Source organism: Cygnus atratus, chromosome 2, assembly GCF_013377495.2.
Source record: "Cygnus atratus isolate AKBS03 ecotype Queensland, Australia chromosome 2, CAtr_DNAZoo_HiC_assembly, whole genome shotgun sequence".
NCBI classification, from domain to species: Eukaryota; Metazoa; Chordata; class Aves; order Anseriformes; family Anatidae; genus Cygnus; species Cygnus atratus.
Genome location: NC_066363.1, coordinates 24,639,731 through 24,660,733, shown reverse-complemented (window position 1 = coordinate 24,660,733; position 21,003 = coordinate 24,639,731). Strand labels below are relative to the sequence as shown.

Here is a 21,003-nt window from a genome sequence, read left to right as displayed (position 1 = left end):
GTCATTGTATAAAGCAGAATCATTCTAGATTCTTGAAACATGATCTTTCCTAAATTCAATTCAAAGTTTTGTCATTATTCACTGAGGTTCATTACAAGTAAAAATAGCACAGGAAAAACTTGGTGAAATTATCCAGCTCAGTCAGAGCTCTATTCACTAAGACACATTGAATTCCCTGAAAATGTTCTTGTAAACATTCAGCTACTGAGGGGTAGCAGAACTTTGATTCTTGTCTTACTTTATAATATGGGCATTGGGAAAAAAGCCTGGGGACTAAAAAAAATTAATGTTTAAAATGTTAAGAATGCAAAATTTTTCCACTGAAGAGAGTTAATATTTTTTCTACAAAACTTGAGATTGGAGGCCTGTTTCTGCTATCACTTATATCAACACGAAATATGCAGTATATCCATTAAAATCAAATGCATTAAATCTGTATAAAATAGAAGCAAGCCATTAGAAGATGAAGCTTATTTTTATAAAAATATATACTTGAAAAAATAAGAAAAATACAGGTGTTAAGTCTTAGTAAATAAGGTAAGAATGAATCTGTTTCTTTCTTGCTCTTATTTATTTATTTATTTTTTAAATAGAGCACAGCACACTGTTTGCACATCCACCACATTTCAAACTGGATTGGATGTATGTCATCATACATTGGTACGATGTCAAAGTATTTACATAAACTTACAAAAATAAACTGCTAAAAACACCTGTAAGTACAGGTCCAGCAGGTGTCACTGAAACATAACACTGTGAGTAAGTCATTGCAGGGAAGATGATACAATGAATGACGAAATTCAGTTCAGCTACCTACATGTTACTACGTTCAGAAGTATTAGAAGAATAAAGAATGAAGAATTTAAGACAGAAATTGAAGGAGAAATAAGGGAGAAAAATAAAGAGAAAGCAAGTAAAAAGTATCCATAGTAAAAAAAATGAGACAGAAGAGGAAAAAGAGAATAGCATTAAAGCACTTTTGGATACTGAAGCATTCTCATTTTTATATTAAAGCAGCAACAGAAGATACTGTGATTGATGGAGGGGAGGGAGATTTATTGTTAATATTAAAGCTAGCAACGTAACATGGGACTCTGAAAAAAGATTTCAAAAGTATGTACTTTGTTGTCAGTTGTGCCTTCAAGTTGCTGTTGCAGTTTTGCAATTTGTTCATGAAGATGATCTATTTCCTGCTCCTTTTCTTGCATGATGTGAGTGAGTCTCCCAGCCACTAAATGATGGTCCTTTATGGTGGCATCCTCAGATTTCTGCATAGCTAGTCCCAGTATTTCCATTTCATCCTACCAAAAACCAAACCAAAATAAAACAAAAACAACCCCAAACCATTTATAGCTGTACATAACATTTTCTGCATATTCTAGTATGAGTATTTAAGGTACAGGAGGAACAAACTGCATGGAATGAGAATTAATTATGAGTTTTTTAGTATTTTGCAAGCTGAACTGCAAAATGCTCAAGAACAAGAAAATACGGTATCTTCGCATTTTCTAATAATTTGTTTCTGGGGAGAAAAGAATAGAAAGCCGTAGGCTTCCCTGTTACACTATTACCTTAAACAACTTGTTTTCTTGTTCAAGTTCTTGCAAGTGTGTAGTGGATTCCTTTCGCTGAATTTCTAGTTGCATGTGCAATTGCTGAACTTCTTCATTTTTATTTTCTAGCTCCTCTCGAAACTGCTCCAGTTGTTCTTCAAGGTTTGTGACCTGTTTCCAAAACAAATGGTAAAAAAGGAATAGACAGCCATACCAAAAATTAAATGCCATAATTTTCAAGTGTAATGTTAACTGTAAACCAGTGTGGTAGGGAGAAACAATAGAATGTGTACTCAGTGACATTCTGAGTCTTTAAACTGAATGAAATTTTAAACCCATTAAAAATCAGCTGAAATTACTATGAACTCTTTCTTCACTGGGCTGCATTTTGATTCCAGGAACACCCTCTGCTTAGATAACTCATAAGCATTAACAGAGATGATAACAATTATCATGGCTCAGAAGAGGAATTTTGAAGAGGCGTTTTATCGGTTTAAAAAATTTATCTGTATAGTTCTCTATACTCAACACAAAGCAAAAACTATCAGTCAAAAATATCAGACTGATATTATCATAGGAAACGTGGAACATTGCACAAATATCTTACCTCCTTTTCCTTTCTGTCCACAGCTTCTCGTTCAGCTTGTAGTTGTATTTCAAGAGGTAATTCTCCCTTTACTATGATGGTGCCAAATTGTTTCCTTTCCTCCACCTTTAAAAATAAATCAAATTTAGTAACATTACTTGCTTAATAATAAACAAATCAAAAGGATTTGTTTATTATTGTTCTTGAAAAAAAAAAGTAGTAAACACATGGTAATTTTAGACCAAGAAATACCTTTTGCAAGTTGTCTGCACTGATAATTAAGGCTTGTTCCAGTTCTCTTATTCTGCATTCTAATTTCTCAATTTCTTCATTTCGTTCTTGTACATCTCGCTGAAGTTGCTCTTTAGAAAGCAAAAGCTCACTGCATTTGTCTGTTTTTTCCTTTAGATGGTTGGTTAACTGTTCAACCTAATGACAATATGGCAAGAAGATTAATATATTGTAGTAGATTAGGAGGGTTTGCTAGCAATACTAACAGCACCCATTTTTTATTGAGGAAAAAAATCCTTCTTTTAACGTAATGAAAATCCTCCTGTTCAGGTGAAACAGAACGCACAATCAGGATACTGTAGTGCTATATCCAACAAATACATTTTCAAAGAAGTCACATGTTCTGCGCTATACCACCTGCTCTCTAGATCTGTCTTTCCAATGCCTTCATGCCATCTAGTCATTAAAAGGCAAAATAGTATGACATCCTTATGCAGTGCACTATCAAGATATTTCTAACATCTAACATCTTATGCACATAAGTCTACAGGGCCCAATGTGATTCATCCCAGGGTACTCAAAGAGCTGGCTGATGTCATTGCAAGACATTTCTCAATTATTTTTCTGTGGTCTCGGGAATCTGGAGAAGTCCCAGTCAACTAGAAGCTGGCAAATGTTGTCCCAATTTTCAAGCAGGGTAAGAAAGAAGACCCTGGTAACTACAGGCCAGTCAGTCTCGCTTCAATGCCTAGTAAAATTATGGAGAAGATTACTCTGGGAGTTACTGAAAAACACTCGAAAGACAATGCAGTCACTGATCATAACCAATGTGGGTTCATGAGGGCAAACTCCTGTTTAACTAACTTAATTTGCTTTTGTGACAAGGTTACCCACCTAGTTGACCAAGAAAACCAGCAGGCATGATCTTTTTGGATTTCAGCACAGCTTTTGATACTATTTCTCACAGTATCCTTCTGGACAAAATGTCCAGCATACAGCTATATAAATACCTAATATGATGGGTGAACAATATGCTGATGGGTTGGGCTCAAAGGGTTATAGTAAATGGGGTTACATCATGCTGGCAGCCAATCATTAGTAGGGTTCCCCAGGGCTCCGTTTTAGGGACAGTTCTCTTTTATGTTTTTATAAATGATCTGGATGCAAGACTCAAATGCACGCTAATTAAGTTTGCAGATGATACTAAATTAGGAGATGTCATCAAATCTCTCAAGGGCAGAGAGGCCTTGCAGAGAGAGCTTGACAAATTAAAGGGCTAGGCAATCACCAATTGTATGAAATTTAAAAAAAGCAAGTGCCAGATTCCATAGGTGGGCCTGGGTAATCCTAAATGCACAGACTGGAGGATGAGAGGCTGGAGAAGCAGCCCCATGGAAAGGGATCTGCGGGTTCTGTTCGATGGCAAGTTGAATATGAGGCAGCAGTGTGCCCTGGCAGCAAAGATGGCCAACCGTACCCTGGGGTGCATCAGGCACAGCATGGCTAGCTGGTCGAGGGAGGGGACTGTCCTGCTCTGTTCTGTGCTGGTGCAGCCTCACCATGAGCACTTGCAGTCTTGGGCACCACAATATGAGAAGGACATAAAACTATTAGAGAGTGTCCAAAGGAGGGCTATAGAGATGGTGAAGGGTCTGGAGGGGAAGACGTATGAGGAGCAGCTGAGGTCCCTTGGTTTGTTCAGCCCAGAGCAGAGCAGGCCGAGGGGAGGCCTCATGGCGGCCTGCAGCTCCCTCACGAGGGGAGCGGAGGGGCAGGCGCTGAGCTCTGCTCTCTGGGGACAGCGACAGGACCCGAGGGGACGGCATGGAGCTGGGACAGGGGAGGGTCAGGCTGGGTGTGAGGGAAAGGTTCTGCACCCAGAGGGTGGTCGGGCACAGGGACAGGCTCCCTAGGGAAGCAGTCACAGCACCGAGCCTGCAAGAGATCAAGAAGCGTTTGGACACTGCTCTCAGCTATTTGGTTTGGTTTTGGGTGGTCCTGTGTGGAACCAGGAGTTGGACTTAATGATCCTTGTGGATCCTTTCTAATTCAGGATATTCTGTGATTTTATGATTCTATGATCTAAGGATGGAATATCCTGAACCCTAAGGTGAAGATGTTGTTTACTACTTCGAGGAGTATCATAGTATTAAAAAATCCATGACAAAATGATTTGAAATAAGGAGTTGCTTAGTGACATAGAGACATGCTACAGCTCACTGAGTCCTTAATATTGAAGAGGATTGCTATACTTTAGTGTGAAGGAAAAAGACATTTTGCTTTCTTGCTGGGTTTGTTAAATAGGACCAAAAAGATGTGATGGATTATATCATTTCACTTTATACAGGAGACAAAGCATCCAAAGAACGCACTCTAAATCTCTGTAGATCATGCTTGTGGCTCAGAAACAATGTATTTAAGAGTAACTGAAGTTGCAGAGATAGGAACTTGCAGCATAACTGGGGAGGTTCAAGTGTGCACAGAGAGCACTACTACATCTCGTGCTTCAACCTTGGTAATTCAATTCCTTCAGCCATGCACCTGTGCTATGAAAAATGTTGTCACAAAACAATTTAAGAACATGTTAAATTGCTAAAGTAGTCCTGACTGTTTCTGCAGGCTTTTGAAAACAGAATAAACTTTCTAAATTAAGATATATAAAAGATATGAAGTCTCCATATGTCTATTATTAAAAACAAACAATCCCAATAAATCCCAAAACACAGGTTCAGCCCTGTCCTCCAGCACTTTCATCTTTATGGATATACTTTCCTGACTTATAAATGGATGCAGATTAGGTACACCATAAAATAGGTTACAGTCATAGAATCGTAAAATCATTTAGGTTGGAAAAGACCTTCAAGATCATCAAGTCCAACCGTTAACCTAGCACTGCCAAATCCACCCCTAAGCACCACACCCACACGTCTTTTGAATACCTCTGGGAATGATGACCCAACCACCTCCCCAGACAGCCTGCTCCAATGCCCCACATCCCCTTCAGCAGAGAATTCCTTCCTAATATCCAACCTAAACCCCACCTGGTGCAACTTGAGGCCATTTCCTCTTGTCCTACAAACAGCCAGTTGTCATTTTGTCATTTATATTCACTAAGTATAAGTAATAAAGTGTCTTACCTCCCTGCTTTGATGTTCATTGACAGGCTGACTCCTTTGTGGAACCTTCAGCTGTTGTTCCAGCTTCTGTATCTCTTGCTGGAACACATCTCTCTCATGTTCTCTGTCAACAGCTTGCTCCTGAAAGTTAAGGAATCATGTGGACACACCATTTGATTTTAAAATCTATCTAAACTATGTATATTATTACTTCTTATTTCTGTTAAGATGTGTCTGGAAACAGTATGCCAATGTTTTTGATGTAGCAGAACCTCATGCAACTACGATTTTAAAAAGTTCTTTCAGACTTCATAATTCATGCTTCAAAAATGAAGACAGCATAGGTACAGCCAGTATTATTTCAAAAAAGCAACAGTCTTTGTTTCTTCTGTGCCAGGTACACCACACAAATAAGCCATTATTTAATGATTTTTCTGACTTAATGTTTGTCTTTGATACATGTAGCATAAATGTAAATTATGAATAGGAATTCTATATTAATATTGATGAAAAGCCAACAGGAAAAAAAAAACAAACACTGAAACAAACAAAACAAAAACGCTAAGATTACAAATATTTATAAATCGTTTGAATTTTGCATTTCAGTTTCTCTTCTGACCAATTTCGGTTGCTATATCCTACTCTGACATTTGTGGAATATTTTTATTTAGGAAATAATACACAAGTGGTAGCATCCAGTGAAGGATCCCCTTAGAAGTCTGTCCGGTTTTACAAAGTGACATTATCAGATGCATTAAAGTAAACTAGCTGAAGTATCTGATAAAAAGAGGAATGCTTCTGCCAGGCAACAAAACATTTTGCAGAAATCCAGCAAACTGGAATAAAACATCAGCCTTGACAAGTTGCAGATTTTAAGTTAAAAAATAATTAAAATCATCTGCTGTTTCAGGGTAAACAGAAGAATTCTAATTCTGCTATTAAAAAAATGACTACTCATCTTAGTAGTTCCTAATTCTCCAGTTCATGTTATTGATAATCCCCCAAAATACTGAGTTTATGAATATGATGCTTGTAGTAAGAATTTTAAATTCTGAATCTTGTCTTATTATGAAACACTTGTTTCAGTGTAAAAAAAAGCCTTGTACCTGAAGAAAATGAAATAAGGCAAACACAATTGTACTAAGAAGTATCTGGAGAAGATCTTTTCTTTAACACTGCTTAGTAATAGTGCAGAGGTAGTGTTACAGTGTTTATTGAGTATGAAATTATTCCACCCTACTAGTTACTAAAGAGTTGATTGAGAAGGCACAGAAATAATAGTATAAGACATTTAGTAGGAAAAAATGGGAAAAGAAGGAGGCAGGATGATGCGGTTTGCTGAAAAATAGGTAGTGTTTAGAACAGAATTGCTGAGACAGCCTGTAGGCAAGAAGAAACACTGTACATTAAAGAGGCAATTGCCACTGTAAATATGGACTGGCTGGGAGGTGTAGCTTAATAACTACAGAGAGATTCTTAGAAGAGAAATGAAAGTAGTCTATAAAAGAAATTTAGAAAAATTACACTTTCATTTTCCAAGCACAACTGAAGCTGACTACTTAATTCCAAAAGACCTCACCGAAACTCCCAACTATTATAAAACATGGAAATTCCACAAAGATTGTTACAAATGAAATCACAAAAATGTATTTTTCCTCATTAATTCCAGAAGTTTCTCATTATTTTAAACAAAATTTAGGAAGCCTGCTACTTTTTACTTAAAAATGCAGAACAGTCCTAAGTGAACATCTCAGTCAAACTTTTAGCTTTTAAACCATGTTACATTCTTGGACTGCAACCTACAGTTCTGTTACCATCACGTGTTTCTAGGTATTTGCTCAAAGTCTGAAAATATGAGCATTTGCTGCTGAAGCAAACCTCAGCATGTGCCCACCCACCTTCATGAAACAAGCCTTCTACCACACTTACATCAAGAAATTTTCTTGTTTTCTCAAGTTGCTTCTCCAAAGCCTGGTTTTGCTGCCTTAAGTCCATTAGTTCTGCATTTTTTTCTTGCTCTAGCTCGATAAAACGGTTCACTTGCTCTTCCAAGTCTATTTCCAAGACTTTCACTTGCTTCTGAAGGTCACCGTACTCTTTTTCAGCTTGACGCTGTACTTCAATTTTTTCTTTCATTAGCTTTTCTGTTTCCTCCAGTAATTCTGGTTATAATAAAATCATCATACACTACTTTTAGACACGAATAGTTAAAGTTATGAAGAAAAACCACTCCCCAAGGTTGAATGTATCCATGCTGTAGTCTGCAGAAGGACATGAACTGGTTTGGGTTTTTACTATTTTTTTATTTTTTTTTTTAGAAAATGTGTTTTCTTCTGAGAAACAATCAAGAGAACCACTACAGCAAATTCACACCAGAAGTACTATCCTTTAGATAGTCTTCAGAGAACCGCTAGTGAAGTGGTGTCAGATCATTTCCCCATTCAAGTTCCATATAAATTAAAAAGTCCTTGCATAAGTGGCACAGAAAAGAAAAATGCATTGATTCACACTACAGCTAATCAGCAAAAGGGTTAACAATAATGTACAGGAAACCCAATCCTCTTCTCTTCATTATCATGATTAAAATCAATCCCTTCCCACTCCTTGCCATTTAATGTGGTGCATATAAATAATTTGAAGAAAATTCTGAAACACTTAGCAAGGTTGCCAGGCAGAGAGGGAAATTACTGACCCATAACTGGACCTTTGTAAAGTCAATGACTGCATGCACAATTTTGATTCCTCATGAAAGTGCCGGCACATATATAGTAAAGCCCCAAACCACTCTATTAAGATTCTTAAGCCACAGCCCATTGAATACATGTTAACTAACCGTTAAGGCATCCCTTGAGGTAAAATCCAAACTGTAAAGTGCAATTACATTTGGAGAATCTTTAAACCACGACTGATAATTAGACAGAATACAATTTACTTTCACTAGAAGAAATACCCTTTAGGCACCATCATCTTACATCATATTTAACCAATTCTCTTTTTTGGGTAACTATTATATGTCATTATAACACAGCGTTTAGTTATCATAATGAATGACTTCACTATATTTGGAAATAAAAAAAAAAAACATACAAAAATATCCCTGCAATACCACCTAAGTATATGTAATTCATAGGTGAATAAGATGATGGTTATTCATGAATTTGCTTATTATGCTTAGAAATTGTAGAAATGTTGTTAGCGAAACATAAAATTGAGTATGAAATACAACATCAAAGCTGCAGGCCAGTAAGAATTACAAGTAATGTCAGTAAGCCAAAAGCCCAATAATCCTGATTAACAATGTCAGTACGTTTAAATCTTCCACCCAGTTACAGATTGGCCATGCAACATACAAACACACCTGCTTGGGAAGCTGCATCGACTGCAGCATCTACTAGGCCTAGGAGAATAGAGAGAGAGAGAGAGAAAACAAAAAAAGAAGCAAAGTAATTCACATGCCAGCTATAGTTTTCTTGTGGTGCAACAATGTAAGAGAAAATGAAGCCAAAGAAAGTGTGGCATTTAATGACAAAGTTGTTGAGATAACTTAGGGAATGTGGTAGGTTATTCTGGTATGCATGATATAAGTACCTAAACATACATTTATAGACTTGTTTACAGTTGTTATACATCATAGTAACTTTAAAATACTTAGAAATATAAAGCATAAAACTTAACTGGAGTTATATGCAAGGATCATCTTTCCTATAAAGTAGCAAGCAACTGGCTGTTCTTAAAATTGCACTATTACACAAAATGCACACAGTTGCAAAAACAATTTACCAAACCAGCAACATTATAAATTGCCATAAACTTTTAAACATAAAATAAAATGCTAATTTCATGTAAGCACTGCAATCCTCAAAAGTGCAGTACTTCTTAAACACCATTGTCCTAATTTTTTTCCTCTCTCAAATATTAATTTATTAGTTTAAGGAAGAATTAAAGGACACATTTACTTCATCAAAGCAAATACTTTTATTCCTGAGTAAGCAGGTAGTTAGGTGAAACTGACACGATACTTATCTGAAACTCCCACCATCCCCCATCCCCCCCCCCCTTTTTTTTTTTTAATTTCTGTATTTTACTTTCTGGAGAACTGAGTAAGCAACTTTCATTACTGGTAACAGCCTTTCTTTATTATGCAACTCCTGTGCCACTCTTATTCAACAGAGAAATTTATTAAAAAAGCACATCTACAGTACCTAAAGTAAGTATGGACATCACGTTCAATCATATTCAAGTAGGTAAACTTGCTTGTGTCTCTAGAAGTCTGTTTGGAAACTATTTAAATGAGTATTTTTGTACACAGGTGTCAGCTTTGAGATACTGCATCTCCAGCAATAATATAAATAAAAGCCAATTTTCATAAGTATCAAGTTTTTGCTGACTTCAAGAGCAACTGTGATTGCTCAGACCTTCTGAAAATTCAGTCTTTTTTTGTTCAAATATCAAGAAAAAGTTATCTTGCTAGCGTTCGGCACCAGGTATGAAAATATCATATTTTGTCACTTCACATTTTTATTAATGATTAAACAGAGAAAAGAAATCTAAACAATTTCACCAAGATTACTTATTGTCTTATTTCAAAATATAAGAAAATCTCATAGAAAGATTGTGAGAAATACGTACGCTGCTCTACTGGCCCCGCATCTGCTCTCATGGCATCCTTCTGTCTGGCAAGTAATTCCTTTTCTTCCTGGATCTGCTGCTGCTCAGCCTCTAACTCCTGCAATTTGTTACCTGTACGCAGTAGTTCTTGCTCAAGATGGTCAATTACATCTATTTTTTCCTGGAGCTGTTTTTCCAGAAATGCTTTTTCATCTGCATAACCATCAATGAGGCCTGTAGAACATCAATTTTTGGGTAGATTTAATAAGAATTTGAACTTTTTGCATGGTCAAGTCACCACAGTAATCTCATGTGAATGCACATACACATTAGATACGCAGCACTTGCGAAATTCTGCTCCTGTTTTCTTAGCTGATGAACAAACAATAAAAATAATAGCACATGACAAAATATAGAAATTGGAAAATAGTGAAAGAATGTACATAGGAATCTGAAGAGGAGCTCTGGTTTATCTTGATGAATGATATTAAGGCAATAAGAAATGGCACTGCATTGGAATGATACAGAGTGAGCACAAAGCTAAATTCTTAGGAAAAAAACAAGCAAACAAACAAAAACCAACAAACTAAAACAAAACTAAATTTCCCTGAGGGCTGTATAAACTAACCTAAGATACTATAATGGTATAGGCCTCTGCATGAATGAGACGTTTCACACCAGTACTTTCAGAAACATCTAACCATAGAACACAAGAGACGTTATTAATGTGCAACAGAAAGCACTAAATATATAGAGCACTCTAGAGAGGTGTGTTCTGTCTTGTCTGATGCTGATGGTTCTAGAGGACATACAGGACATCAGTCTTACAAAGCCAAAACTTTCTCAGCTAGAGACACAACCCTATCTTAGAGGTTTCTTAGTACTAAACACGAAGAATCTATGTAGTATTTCTTCCAATACTAAAGTAAGCTCTGTCAGTATGAAGCTAGTCTCGAAATAGTATTAACATGGATTTAACCCTGTCTTGAGAATATAGGAAAACTAAAGATGCTTCCATTGGTCGTCTGTGCAGACAATGTAAAACCTCTGTGTGCACTTACATCCACATCAGATGAAAGCTGTCAAGAAGGAAATTAAGTAATAGTGGACTTTGCACATACTGCCTGCAAAGCATAGGCCTGGTCCTATGCATACCTATCATGCACTGTGGGCCAGTCTGTTTTTTCAGACTTGGATTCAAAGTGCAGAGGCGCATAGGTGGACTAACTGTTGAAAAAAAGATAGTAAACTAGAACCACAGAATCATCTAGGTTGGAAAAAATCTTCAAGAATATCAAGTCTTACAGTCAACCTGACCTACTGAATCCCATCAATAAATACCTCCAGGGATGGGGACTCTGCCACTTCCCTCAGCAGCCCAATACAAAGGCTGAGAAACAACATTAAAAGCATTTCAAAAAATTGAGACAATGCCAATTCTAGTAGTTACTTCCACTGAAATAGCTGATGTTCACAATGAGTACTTAGCAGACTGGAAGCTGAGAGGGCATTCCCAGGTCAAACAGAGTGCCCACATCCAACAAAAAGATAGGAACAAAGAAAAAAGTCTAGTAGGATCACCTGTGTTACAGTATTTGCTCCTGCTTTTTTTTTCTCTCTTTCAAAGACATGTAATGAAAGTTGTCAGAGTTCAGTGAACAAATTGGCATTAGCTTTTCTATCACATTCCTTAGATATGTCATATCTGATGCCACTAACACACCAGAGGTTTGAAAATGTCTCAGCTGCAGCGGTTTTTGTGATAAGAAAGAAATGATCACAAATGACACGTTTTATCTCAAGAGAAGACAGAGTACCATCAGATGTATAATGAACTAAGACGTTGTTTTGCATGCTTATCTAAGGAATTTGATAATGGAATGTAGTTTGGCTTTGTCAGAGTATGCTCACAGCTCGGTTCAATGAGCAGGAAAAATTAAATTGGGAGTTCTACAGCATTTTTGTTTTGTAATATCAACATATAAAAAGGTGCCTGTCATTTAGAAGTGAGTTAATTTCAGAAATTCTCTGAAAAAAACGTTGAAAAAAGATTTAATGAATTCAGGAGTTACAGAGCATTAAAGCAATCAGAGGGAAAAATTAGCTGATTTTCTGCAAAAGACTGAACTGTATTAAGTCTGTGTACGTGATATAAATCTTAAAAGTAACAAATTTAAATGTATCTACTGAGGCCTGAAACTAAAATCAAGTTCTGTCTCTTATAATTCAGAACTCATGATGAACTATCAACACAGCCAGTAAGTCAAGTCTTATAACCTGACATTGCTATTGCTATCATTAAATTTAAATACCAGTTAAAACTTCTTGAAGATTTCCACTTTGTACGCTTCCAAGATTTTTTTTCCAAATAAAACGTTATCAGATCAAAATCAGATTAAAAAAACAGATTGCAAGGCATAGCTTCATAGCTCTCACTAGATCTTTGCCTTTAATATACTTTCTTTCCTATCAAAAATATATACTTGCCCTACCTTGCATTACATCTGTAAACCCAAAATACCAGAACAGGCTGCCCAGAGAGGTTATGGACATTCAAAACTTGACTGGACATGGTTTTGGGAAGCCTACTCTAGCAGACTCTGCTCTGACCAGGGGGTTGGACTAGATGACGTGGCTTCCCGACTCAACCATGATTCTATGATTCTAAGTTGTTAATATCTAAGTTTGTCCGCACGTAACAAAATAAACCAAAATTGAGGATAACAACATATCCAAGCTATTATTTTTAATAATAAGTGGTTTTAGTAAGTGATAAAAAAAATAGTGAGACAAAGTTGGGGAAACAGAATCACAGAGTGGTTGAGGCTGAAAGGGACCTCTAGAGAACATCTTGTCCATAACTATCCAGAAAGTTAGTAAGTTTGCTAAGAAAAAGCTTGCTAAGAAATTGTTCCAATTTGCATTTTCTTTACCCAATTAATAGGTTAGTGAGTTCAACAGCTCAAAGAAGTTACTCACCTTCAGCTTTACTAAGCTCCAAAGCCAACTGCTCTCTGGCTTTGGTTTCTTCATTAAGATGCTCTTGCAGTTCCTCCTGATACCTGATAAACTCTGTGGCCTCTTGTTGCTTTTTGAAGGATTCTCGCATGAGTTCTGTCTGGGTAATTTTAGCATGTTCAAGCTACCACAGGAGAAAATTACACAAATTAGACAGATTCAAGATTTTATGATAAATAGCCATTCTATCGCTCACATTTAGTTAACAGTGGCTAACATACAGAGTGATGAGATTCTGCATAACTTCACTGGACATTTGATAAGATCTATACTAAACACATATTTACAGACTGCAATAGGAAGACAGATTCAGTACAAAAGCCTAAGCAAATAGACAGCTCTCAGAACAGTGAACTGAATGAGCCACCTGGCTAACTCTGAGTCTTTGTTCCGGTGACTCCTGCTTTATGAGTTTACACTAGATTCACCTTTATTTACGCTAGTTTCGTACTAAATATGCATATGAGTGAGCTGCCATGCACCATATGCTTGGAATGGCTAAATATATTGCATAAAACTGGCAGAAGTTTTGATATAAATTGACATGTGTTTCATCTCTTTCTTTCCTAAACATAAAGATAAATGAGGACATCAAGAAAATGTGAATATTGAATACATTGCACCTTTCAACCAACAAGGCAGTAAAGCGATGCTTCTTCCAACTGTGTTCACCTAGCAGAATCATTCAGGATTTTCTTTTTTTCCTTCTCTGCTCATGTGATTAGCACATAATGTCTACTACCACAGATGTAGTGTAATCTCACTGAGTCAATCACCTAGACAACTGGAAAACCAGGACTGAAATACACAAAAGTGTATACTTAGGGCCCAGTTTAGACATACCCAAAGTGATAGTTTCAAAAAAGAATTAAAATAAAAACTACAAAATCAAAATAGTTAATTAATAATTAATGCTATAATTATTGATTACACAAGGTGTTCACCTAACACAACACCAAACTGGAGTCAATTACCAAGAAGACTCATACTTCTCAACTGCTAGCATTTACAGCCTACATCCATGTCTTGGAGAGACATAAATACAAACTGACAGAGCTGAATGGGGTATGAGTTCTTAGTCTGAATACCAGACACACCAGGAGAACATTTCAACTTCAGAAAATGAAGTAATATTTCCCACTCCCCTCTCTTTTTTTTTTCCTCCTCTTTAATATCATAGTTATTGGCAAATATTTGTAAGAGTAACTTTTGTGGCTTTGCTACAGTTTCTATTGAACATATTATATCTCTCAATTTCTTTTAAAAATTATGGCTTTGTCACCATCTCCAGCTAAGTTCATGAGTACAATTAACATGCTTTAAAATCCCTGAAAAAGGTGTTTGGAACGCTTTATAAAAAATTACATATAAAATTACCCATTTATAAATAAAAATTAATTCAAATAAAATTGAAAAGAACATCTGAATAATCAATACATTCTCTTTTATAGTACACTGTATTTAATGACTTGATTTGTTTTCTAGAGCATTCCTTTTCAGATGGACATCATCACCTTGAACAAGAGTATTCTGACAAGAACTGAAAAATAGTATAAATACTTCAGGTTAATATCTGCACTGAATGAAAATATTTTTAAGAATAGAGTAAGAAGACTGTAATTGTAGATTTTGAAATTCTGTATGAAAGCCCCATCTCAGTTAAAGGAGAACATATGATAGATTTACCGTCCATAGACAACCACAAAAATGGCTTACTCAAATGCATTAAATGCACTCAAAGGCAACTCCAGCTAAAACTCAAATAAAAATTGTTTGCCAGCTCTTTTCAGTAATAAAATCTCAAGGTATTATTCAAAATTTCAGAGGACAAAATAAAAAAGAAAAGCAAATGAACATAATCTTTCAGGTATAAAAATTTCTTTATGACCACTTGAAGCATTAGCAAGCTTGTGCCAGGTAACTTTACTAGTTAGTGCATGAAAGCTACAAAGGAAAAAAATGTGACTGCAGTGCCCTCCCTTTCTTCTTAAATTGTTTTTACAGAGGAAAAAATGTAATGTAATAAGTATAATTGAAGTACCTTAAAAAGAAATCTCAAATCTATATAAATCAATATACTTCTGTCTGCTACATTTATTTTGTTAGTAAAGAACATGGAGAATTGTATAACTAAAGATGTTTCAGTGCCCATTAAAATTGCCTAGGAGAAATGCTTGTCAGTAGTACACAGTTTAACAATAAGGAGACAAGTTTACACCATTTCCACTGCATTCTCTTCTATTTAAGCAAGTTAAAATATTTTTTAAAAAACAACTTTTATACTTACTGAGTAGGGAGGTGTAGGCAAGGAGATTTTAGACACAACTTTTAAAATGTGCCCGTTTTTTTTGTGTCTGAAGTGAAAAACTGAAGTATTTACAACTACAGAATTATTCTCATCCAAGTGTTCAGTGAAAGGAAAAGGATATGGTAAAGGCACACGAGATTCAACCTCATACGCATCTTCTTCTTGGCCTTCTGTCCACAAACTACTAAAGAGATTAGATGCCCAGTAGGTGCGGTAAGAATCCATTCCCAAAAACACTGCTGTTCCCGTCTTCTCAACCGTCACATAGGTATTTTGCCCTACCTAAGCTGGCTTTAGAAGTTTCTAAGAGCAATTTGTAACGGAACACACACATTTAACAGTGTGGAAACATGTATCAGTACTGTCAGTGACAAACCTACTCAGGATCGCCAGGAAGCCTCAGATCTCACACTCAGGCAGAATAATTCAGGAGCACAGTAATCCAAAAGAGAGACAGGTGCACGATAACTTCATATGGTCACTCCTAAAAATCCTTCTTAGAGATGTTTCACGTGAAAAAGCACCACAAGTCTTCCAATAGCAGCTGGCAGGTAATATCCAAGGCACGGAAGCGTAATTTTGTTTTACCTGAACAGGTATACTGCAGTAGACATACAAGCTAGCACAGAACAAAAAATAAGATTTTCCACCTCCACTACAGCAAGTGAAAGAGAAATACAGAGATGTCACTGCTTGCCTTCATTCTCGTTCTTTGCGTTAATTCAACAGGAAGAGCTTTCTCAAACTCACCTGGTTTAAAGGTTTCCTGTTAGTATCTCCCAACCGAAAGTGAGCATGGGAGGGGCGTGATTTATTTACCTACACGTAACACCAGCAGGTGGAATTTGAATTAGTGCACCCACTGAATGCCCTGCCTGAAAGGAGCCACACTGGGCTTCAGGTCTGAAAGTGTGTGTTCAGACAGGTCTCAAATAGTTCTTTGAAGATTTTGCCAAGTTTCTCTCACCCTTTTAAGTTAATTTTAAGAAATATGTACATGCTTGTACGCACAATACAGCTGATTAAGAGGACAGGTTAAAAATCTCTTGTCTGTGATTTTAGGTTATTTTCTCCATTCTGCACTATTTTATGAAGTATTCATTTTCTGTATGTTTAAAACTAATTGTAGTCACCCTTGGTATATACAGGAACTGTATATAATTTAGTAACCCCAGAACAGACATTGCAAAGCAATGAATTCTTGCAGGGTACCTCTATAGGACAGCTAGAAATTATGTCCAGATTTATACTAAATACTGTAAGAAAACGTGCAAAGAGATTAGCAATTTATTTACTTAAAAAAACAAATACAACCTTCAGGGATAAATCCATATTTGTCTACTTCATTCTCATGGGAAAAAAGTGCGTGTATGTGAGCGAAAACATAACTGTTGCTGGTATTAGTAAAGTCTGCTACAAAGCTACGAAGAGAAAATGAATTTTCCTGATCAACTGACAAATACAAATAAGGTGCTTAGAATATACTGATTACTTTTGCGGCTACCATGAGACATAAGTACTTAATATAAAAACATCAGCCATGAAAATAAAATAAATTAGGTTTATGTATAAAACTACTGCTTTTAAACATCAGAAGCAAAATACTCTGAAGAAAGAAGCACCAACTGGAATAAATGTCAGTACTTCTGTAAGTTGCAGCATGAATTCTTAATTACTGCAACACTTTGAAGTTGTTTTTGTCTGCATCATCTGCTCTTTAAATGCAAGATGATGCAAGATTTCCCAGTGATGTCTAACAGTATTTTTAAGGACTACATATATTAGAGTTTCTGTATCCTTTTTCAGTATTATGTAATGCTGGGACTTAAGCTAAAAAGCAAACAACCCAACAAGAAAACCACCTCAAAACACCAAAAATCCCTATTTAACTGAACTTATGCTTAAACAGAAGAGATCTACTATTGAAGAAGAAATCAGTTTGAAAACGAATGCACTGCAGAAACTGATTTACAAGATCCATCAGCCCCCTTGCTTTAGTAAACTGTAGTTGGGGGAGGGGGGGGCAGAGTGAAACTTGCATTTAAATTATTTCAACTTCATTAAGTCACGAGTTAGCCTTTCATCTTTTTTCCTTAAAAAAAAAAAAAGAGTACCAACTTAATTTTGAAGCATTTTTCAAAAGCAACAAATACTTAAATGCCCTTAACTTTTAAAGTATTAGACAGCTGAATTTTCATATTACTTTCATCACTACAGCTTTTTTCTCCTTCATTTCCAGTAGTCATGATTTACATATTTTACACCCTGAGACAAGAAAGCAACAACTTTTAAATAATATCACTATTAGGTTAACTAACAAACGGGTCTGTAGCATAAAACACAGTTGCCTTTGAATTCTAGTCTGAAGTAAATTGAAGAGTTGACTTTGAAGACTGAGTTCTTCAAGAGACAGTGACTTTAAAATAATAGTGAAATGCCAAAATTTACTTAGGGTACATTCAAATTGAGATATACCTAATCTGAAAGTTAAGCACCTGGTATAAGCAGTGTGATTCGAAGTATCTGAGCTAGGTACATAACTCCCAATTCAACTAATAGAGAAGTACTCCAGAGAACAATTAAAATCCCACTATGCAAATTCCCTCTACAGCAAAGAGGGAGTACCCATACACTGCCTCATCTTCGGAGGCTATTTATGAACCACGTACCTCCCATACACACCAGAAGGCTAGAGTGCAGACTCCTTTTCTGATAGCAAGGTAGGTATGTGCTTAACTTGCCACATTTAAATCACAGTTGGAAGAAATAGTAGGAGAGCTCCATTTGCTGAGCCAATTGATTAAAATGCCTGTCAAGAGAACTGGGCCCAATCCCCTTCAAACCTCCCTCTTCACACGGGCCAGCTCAGTGTGTTCTGACACCTCCCGTCTCATCTCTGGATCACGGTAGAACGCAGATGACAAGTATGAGGAATGAAAGAGTGCCCTAGATTGATATACTCGTCCAAATTCAGGCATCCTTTCTAGTTCTAGTCCAATTCACAGCGTGAATCTACATTCATCAGTACAGTAATGCTGGAGCAGACTTTTTTTGGTTTAGGTACCTGAAGCCTAAACTGTTTCAGCTTTCAAAAGGAGCCTATAGTTTTCAGGCTTATAAGAATACATTTATGAGGAAAATGAAGAAAAAAAAGACACAAAATCAAAACACATTACTATTAGATCATGCTACCTGATTTGAAGTTTCATTGATAGCTTCCAGAAGCTTTTCAACAGCTGCCTGTAGTCGAGAACTGATATTCATCACTAGTTCTTCATTTTCAGGGTCTAATTCCATTCCACTTTCTGCAAGATGTTGGCTCAGCAGTCCTTCATCTGTTGCTCCTGACCACAGGTTAATATCATCGTCTCCCATACTGCTACCATGATATGAGGAACAGGACTCTGGAAAAATGATAGTTATCTTTTCGATAGACTCTTAGAACCTCAATACATGAAAAACTACGTTGGAGTAACGATTAGAAAGACAAGTCATAGTGTGATAAAAATATCTGTATTGATCACAAAGACTGAAAGGGAAATATTACATACTAAAATTTTCACAAACAAGCTACACAATGTGTTAAATAAAAACAAGCAGAAGGCAGAAAGAAAATGAGTTATTAAAAGAATATTTTAGACATCCTCTCAGTATGCTTTTGGGCTCAAAAAAAGTTCTCTCTTTTTGCTCTCACCTTGCAAACCTTTGTTCCTCTCAGTAACCCTTAATCTTTGGAGTAACTTGCAGTAATGACTTGCCTGGTCTTTAAAAGTAAGACCAGGTAAAGAAAACCCAGACCAGTCACTGTTGGTTAGTGTGCTATAACACACAATTGTTCAAGTTAGTAATTCAAAAACACAGGCTCAAGTGAATAAATGGAATGACACACATGTAATTCAACTTCTCAGGACAAAGACCAGATACTGAACATCAACAATCGGCATTATCATTAGTGGCCTGAAAACTAATTAAAATGGGTAGCTGAACAAAGCAAGTACAATGCAGGGGAACTGTTGTTGTCCCAACTAATGGGCAACATGGCATCTTCCTACTCTCAGTCTTCTAAGTTCTGATTCACTTTAAGGGCATTTATCTATTTTGTTTAAGAAGCAGGAAACACAAAATTTGCCAATGGTATGGAACTGACAGCAATTCATCTAGAAAACAGTAGATTTGCTAAATTTAGAATTCAGGGTTGCATTTAAGCCAGACAAGTGAAAGCACACTCCTGTTTTAAAATCACACTTTCAGTGTGAAATCATATAGTAATAAATCACAACAGTAGATGGCTATTGGTGATGTAATGTTTTAAAAATGAAGAAGTGCTGTGTCATAAGGCTGTTATATTTGAAATGTCATAAATAAATGTTACTGTGGAAAAGTTTGTAAATGTTTATTTTCACAAAGTATTTTTAAAATATCGTTTTTATATATATATTCATATATATACTTACACAGTTGGATGTTTATTCTCAAGTTTTTCTCCCCCCAAAATACTTTTTTTTCTTTTTTGGAAACAGTGGTATGCCTACATGAGTTAAGATCAGTCAATGCCTGTTAAGCAATGAAGTTACAATACTACGTTATCTTTGAATTTAAGTTCCTGGTTACTCCATGAATTGTGGCAACTGAACTGGAACAGTTTGTTTAGCTGCAGAAATTCAGATGAAATTATAATAGGTCAATTTTATAAATTGCCTTTAAAAACGTAGATAGCGCTTCTGTGTGACACAATTACCTTATAATGCTCTCCTCTTAAACAGGCATGCAAATAACATCAGAAATGCAAGTTCTCTTGTTGATGTTGTTTGAACCCACCATGAAAGTTCTAGTTTTCTTTTTTTTTTTTTTTTTCCTCTTTTAACAAGTTGCAACATGATTGACCATCTGGTTGAGTTACTGTTAGGCAGCTGCATACATTCTGATAATAACACATTTATGCATTTATTTCATTATGGATGCAGATGATACATGACCCACATACAACAAACTAATCTACACCAAATTTAATTTAGAAAGGTTTAGTTTTGTTTACTTTTATAATTGAGAAGACTTTTTAAATGCAGACGTATTTAATATTTTTTTTCTTCAAGCTATATCATTACTGTTTCATACCTCCTTTTAGATATGTGGGATATAACTTTACCAAAATCTTTTCACACTCCAAATTAAAAAAAAAAACAAACAAAAAACCCAGAAAACTCACTATATACATGACTGGAATGAAGAATCATGGCACCTTTCATCTATGCAGGACTTAAAAGCACTTTTGAGTACTGCACTTTGGAACTTCAGTCCTAAACTACTGTAGTGGAGTCACCCCAGCAGAGGCTGGCCGTCATTTTCTGCCAGCACACTAATCAACCTTTGTAGTGGGTTTGAGGAGAATAAAGGCTTTCTCCTAACACTGTAATATTCCAAGACCCTGCAATGTAAGGATGGCTGCAAAATGAACAATTTCATATTTTTCATTGAACAGCATTCTGATTTCTCAGCACCCAAACTTAGAGGACACTGGGTGTCTCAATCCATCAATGCCAATGCAGAAGCTTTAATATCCTCAGAGTAGAAAGGACCATCATT

At 36.1% G+C, this 21,003-nt stretch overlaps 1 protein-coding gene across 2 annotated transcripts in view; it reads right to left on the bottom strand.

The window, feature by feature from the left end:
* The window catches only part of AKAP9 (A-kinase anchoring protein 9), a 110,251-nt gene that overhangs the window by 21,937 nt on the left and 67,311 nt on the right, over nt 1-21,003 (bottom strand). Inside the window, exons 22-31 of one of the 2 annotated variants that reach the window (XM_050709061.1) lie at nt 18,613-18,824; nt 13,074-13,236; nt 10,116-10,328; nt 8,845-8,883; nt 7,416-7,648; nt 5,508-5,627; nt 2,392-2,568; nt 2,161-2,265; nt 1,572-1,724; nt 1,122-1,301 (exon numbers count right to left, since the gene is read on the bottom strand). In XM_050709061.1, the coding sequence (XP_050565018.1) occupies nt 1,122-1,301; nt 1,572-1,724; nt 2,161-2,265; nt 2,392-2,568; nt 5,508-5,627; nt 7,416-7,648; nt 8,845-8,883; nt 10,116-10,328; nt 13,074-13,236; nt 18,613-18,824 (1,595 nt within the window). The remainder of the gene's footprint in view (nt 1-1,121; nt 1,302-1,571; nt 1,725-2,160; nt 2,266-2,391; nt 2,569-5,507; nt 5,628-7,415; nt 7,649-8,844; nt 8,884-10,115; nt 10,329-13,073; nt 13,237-18,612; nt 18,825-21,003) is intronic. The other variant, XM_035545395.2, reaches the window with a different exon arrangement.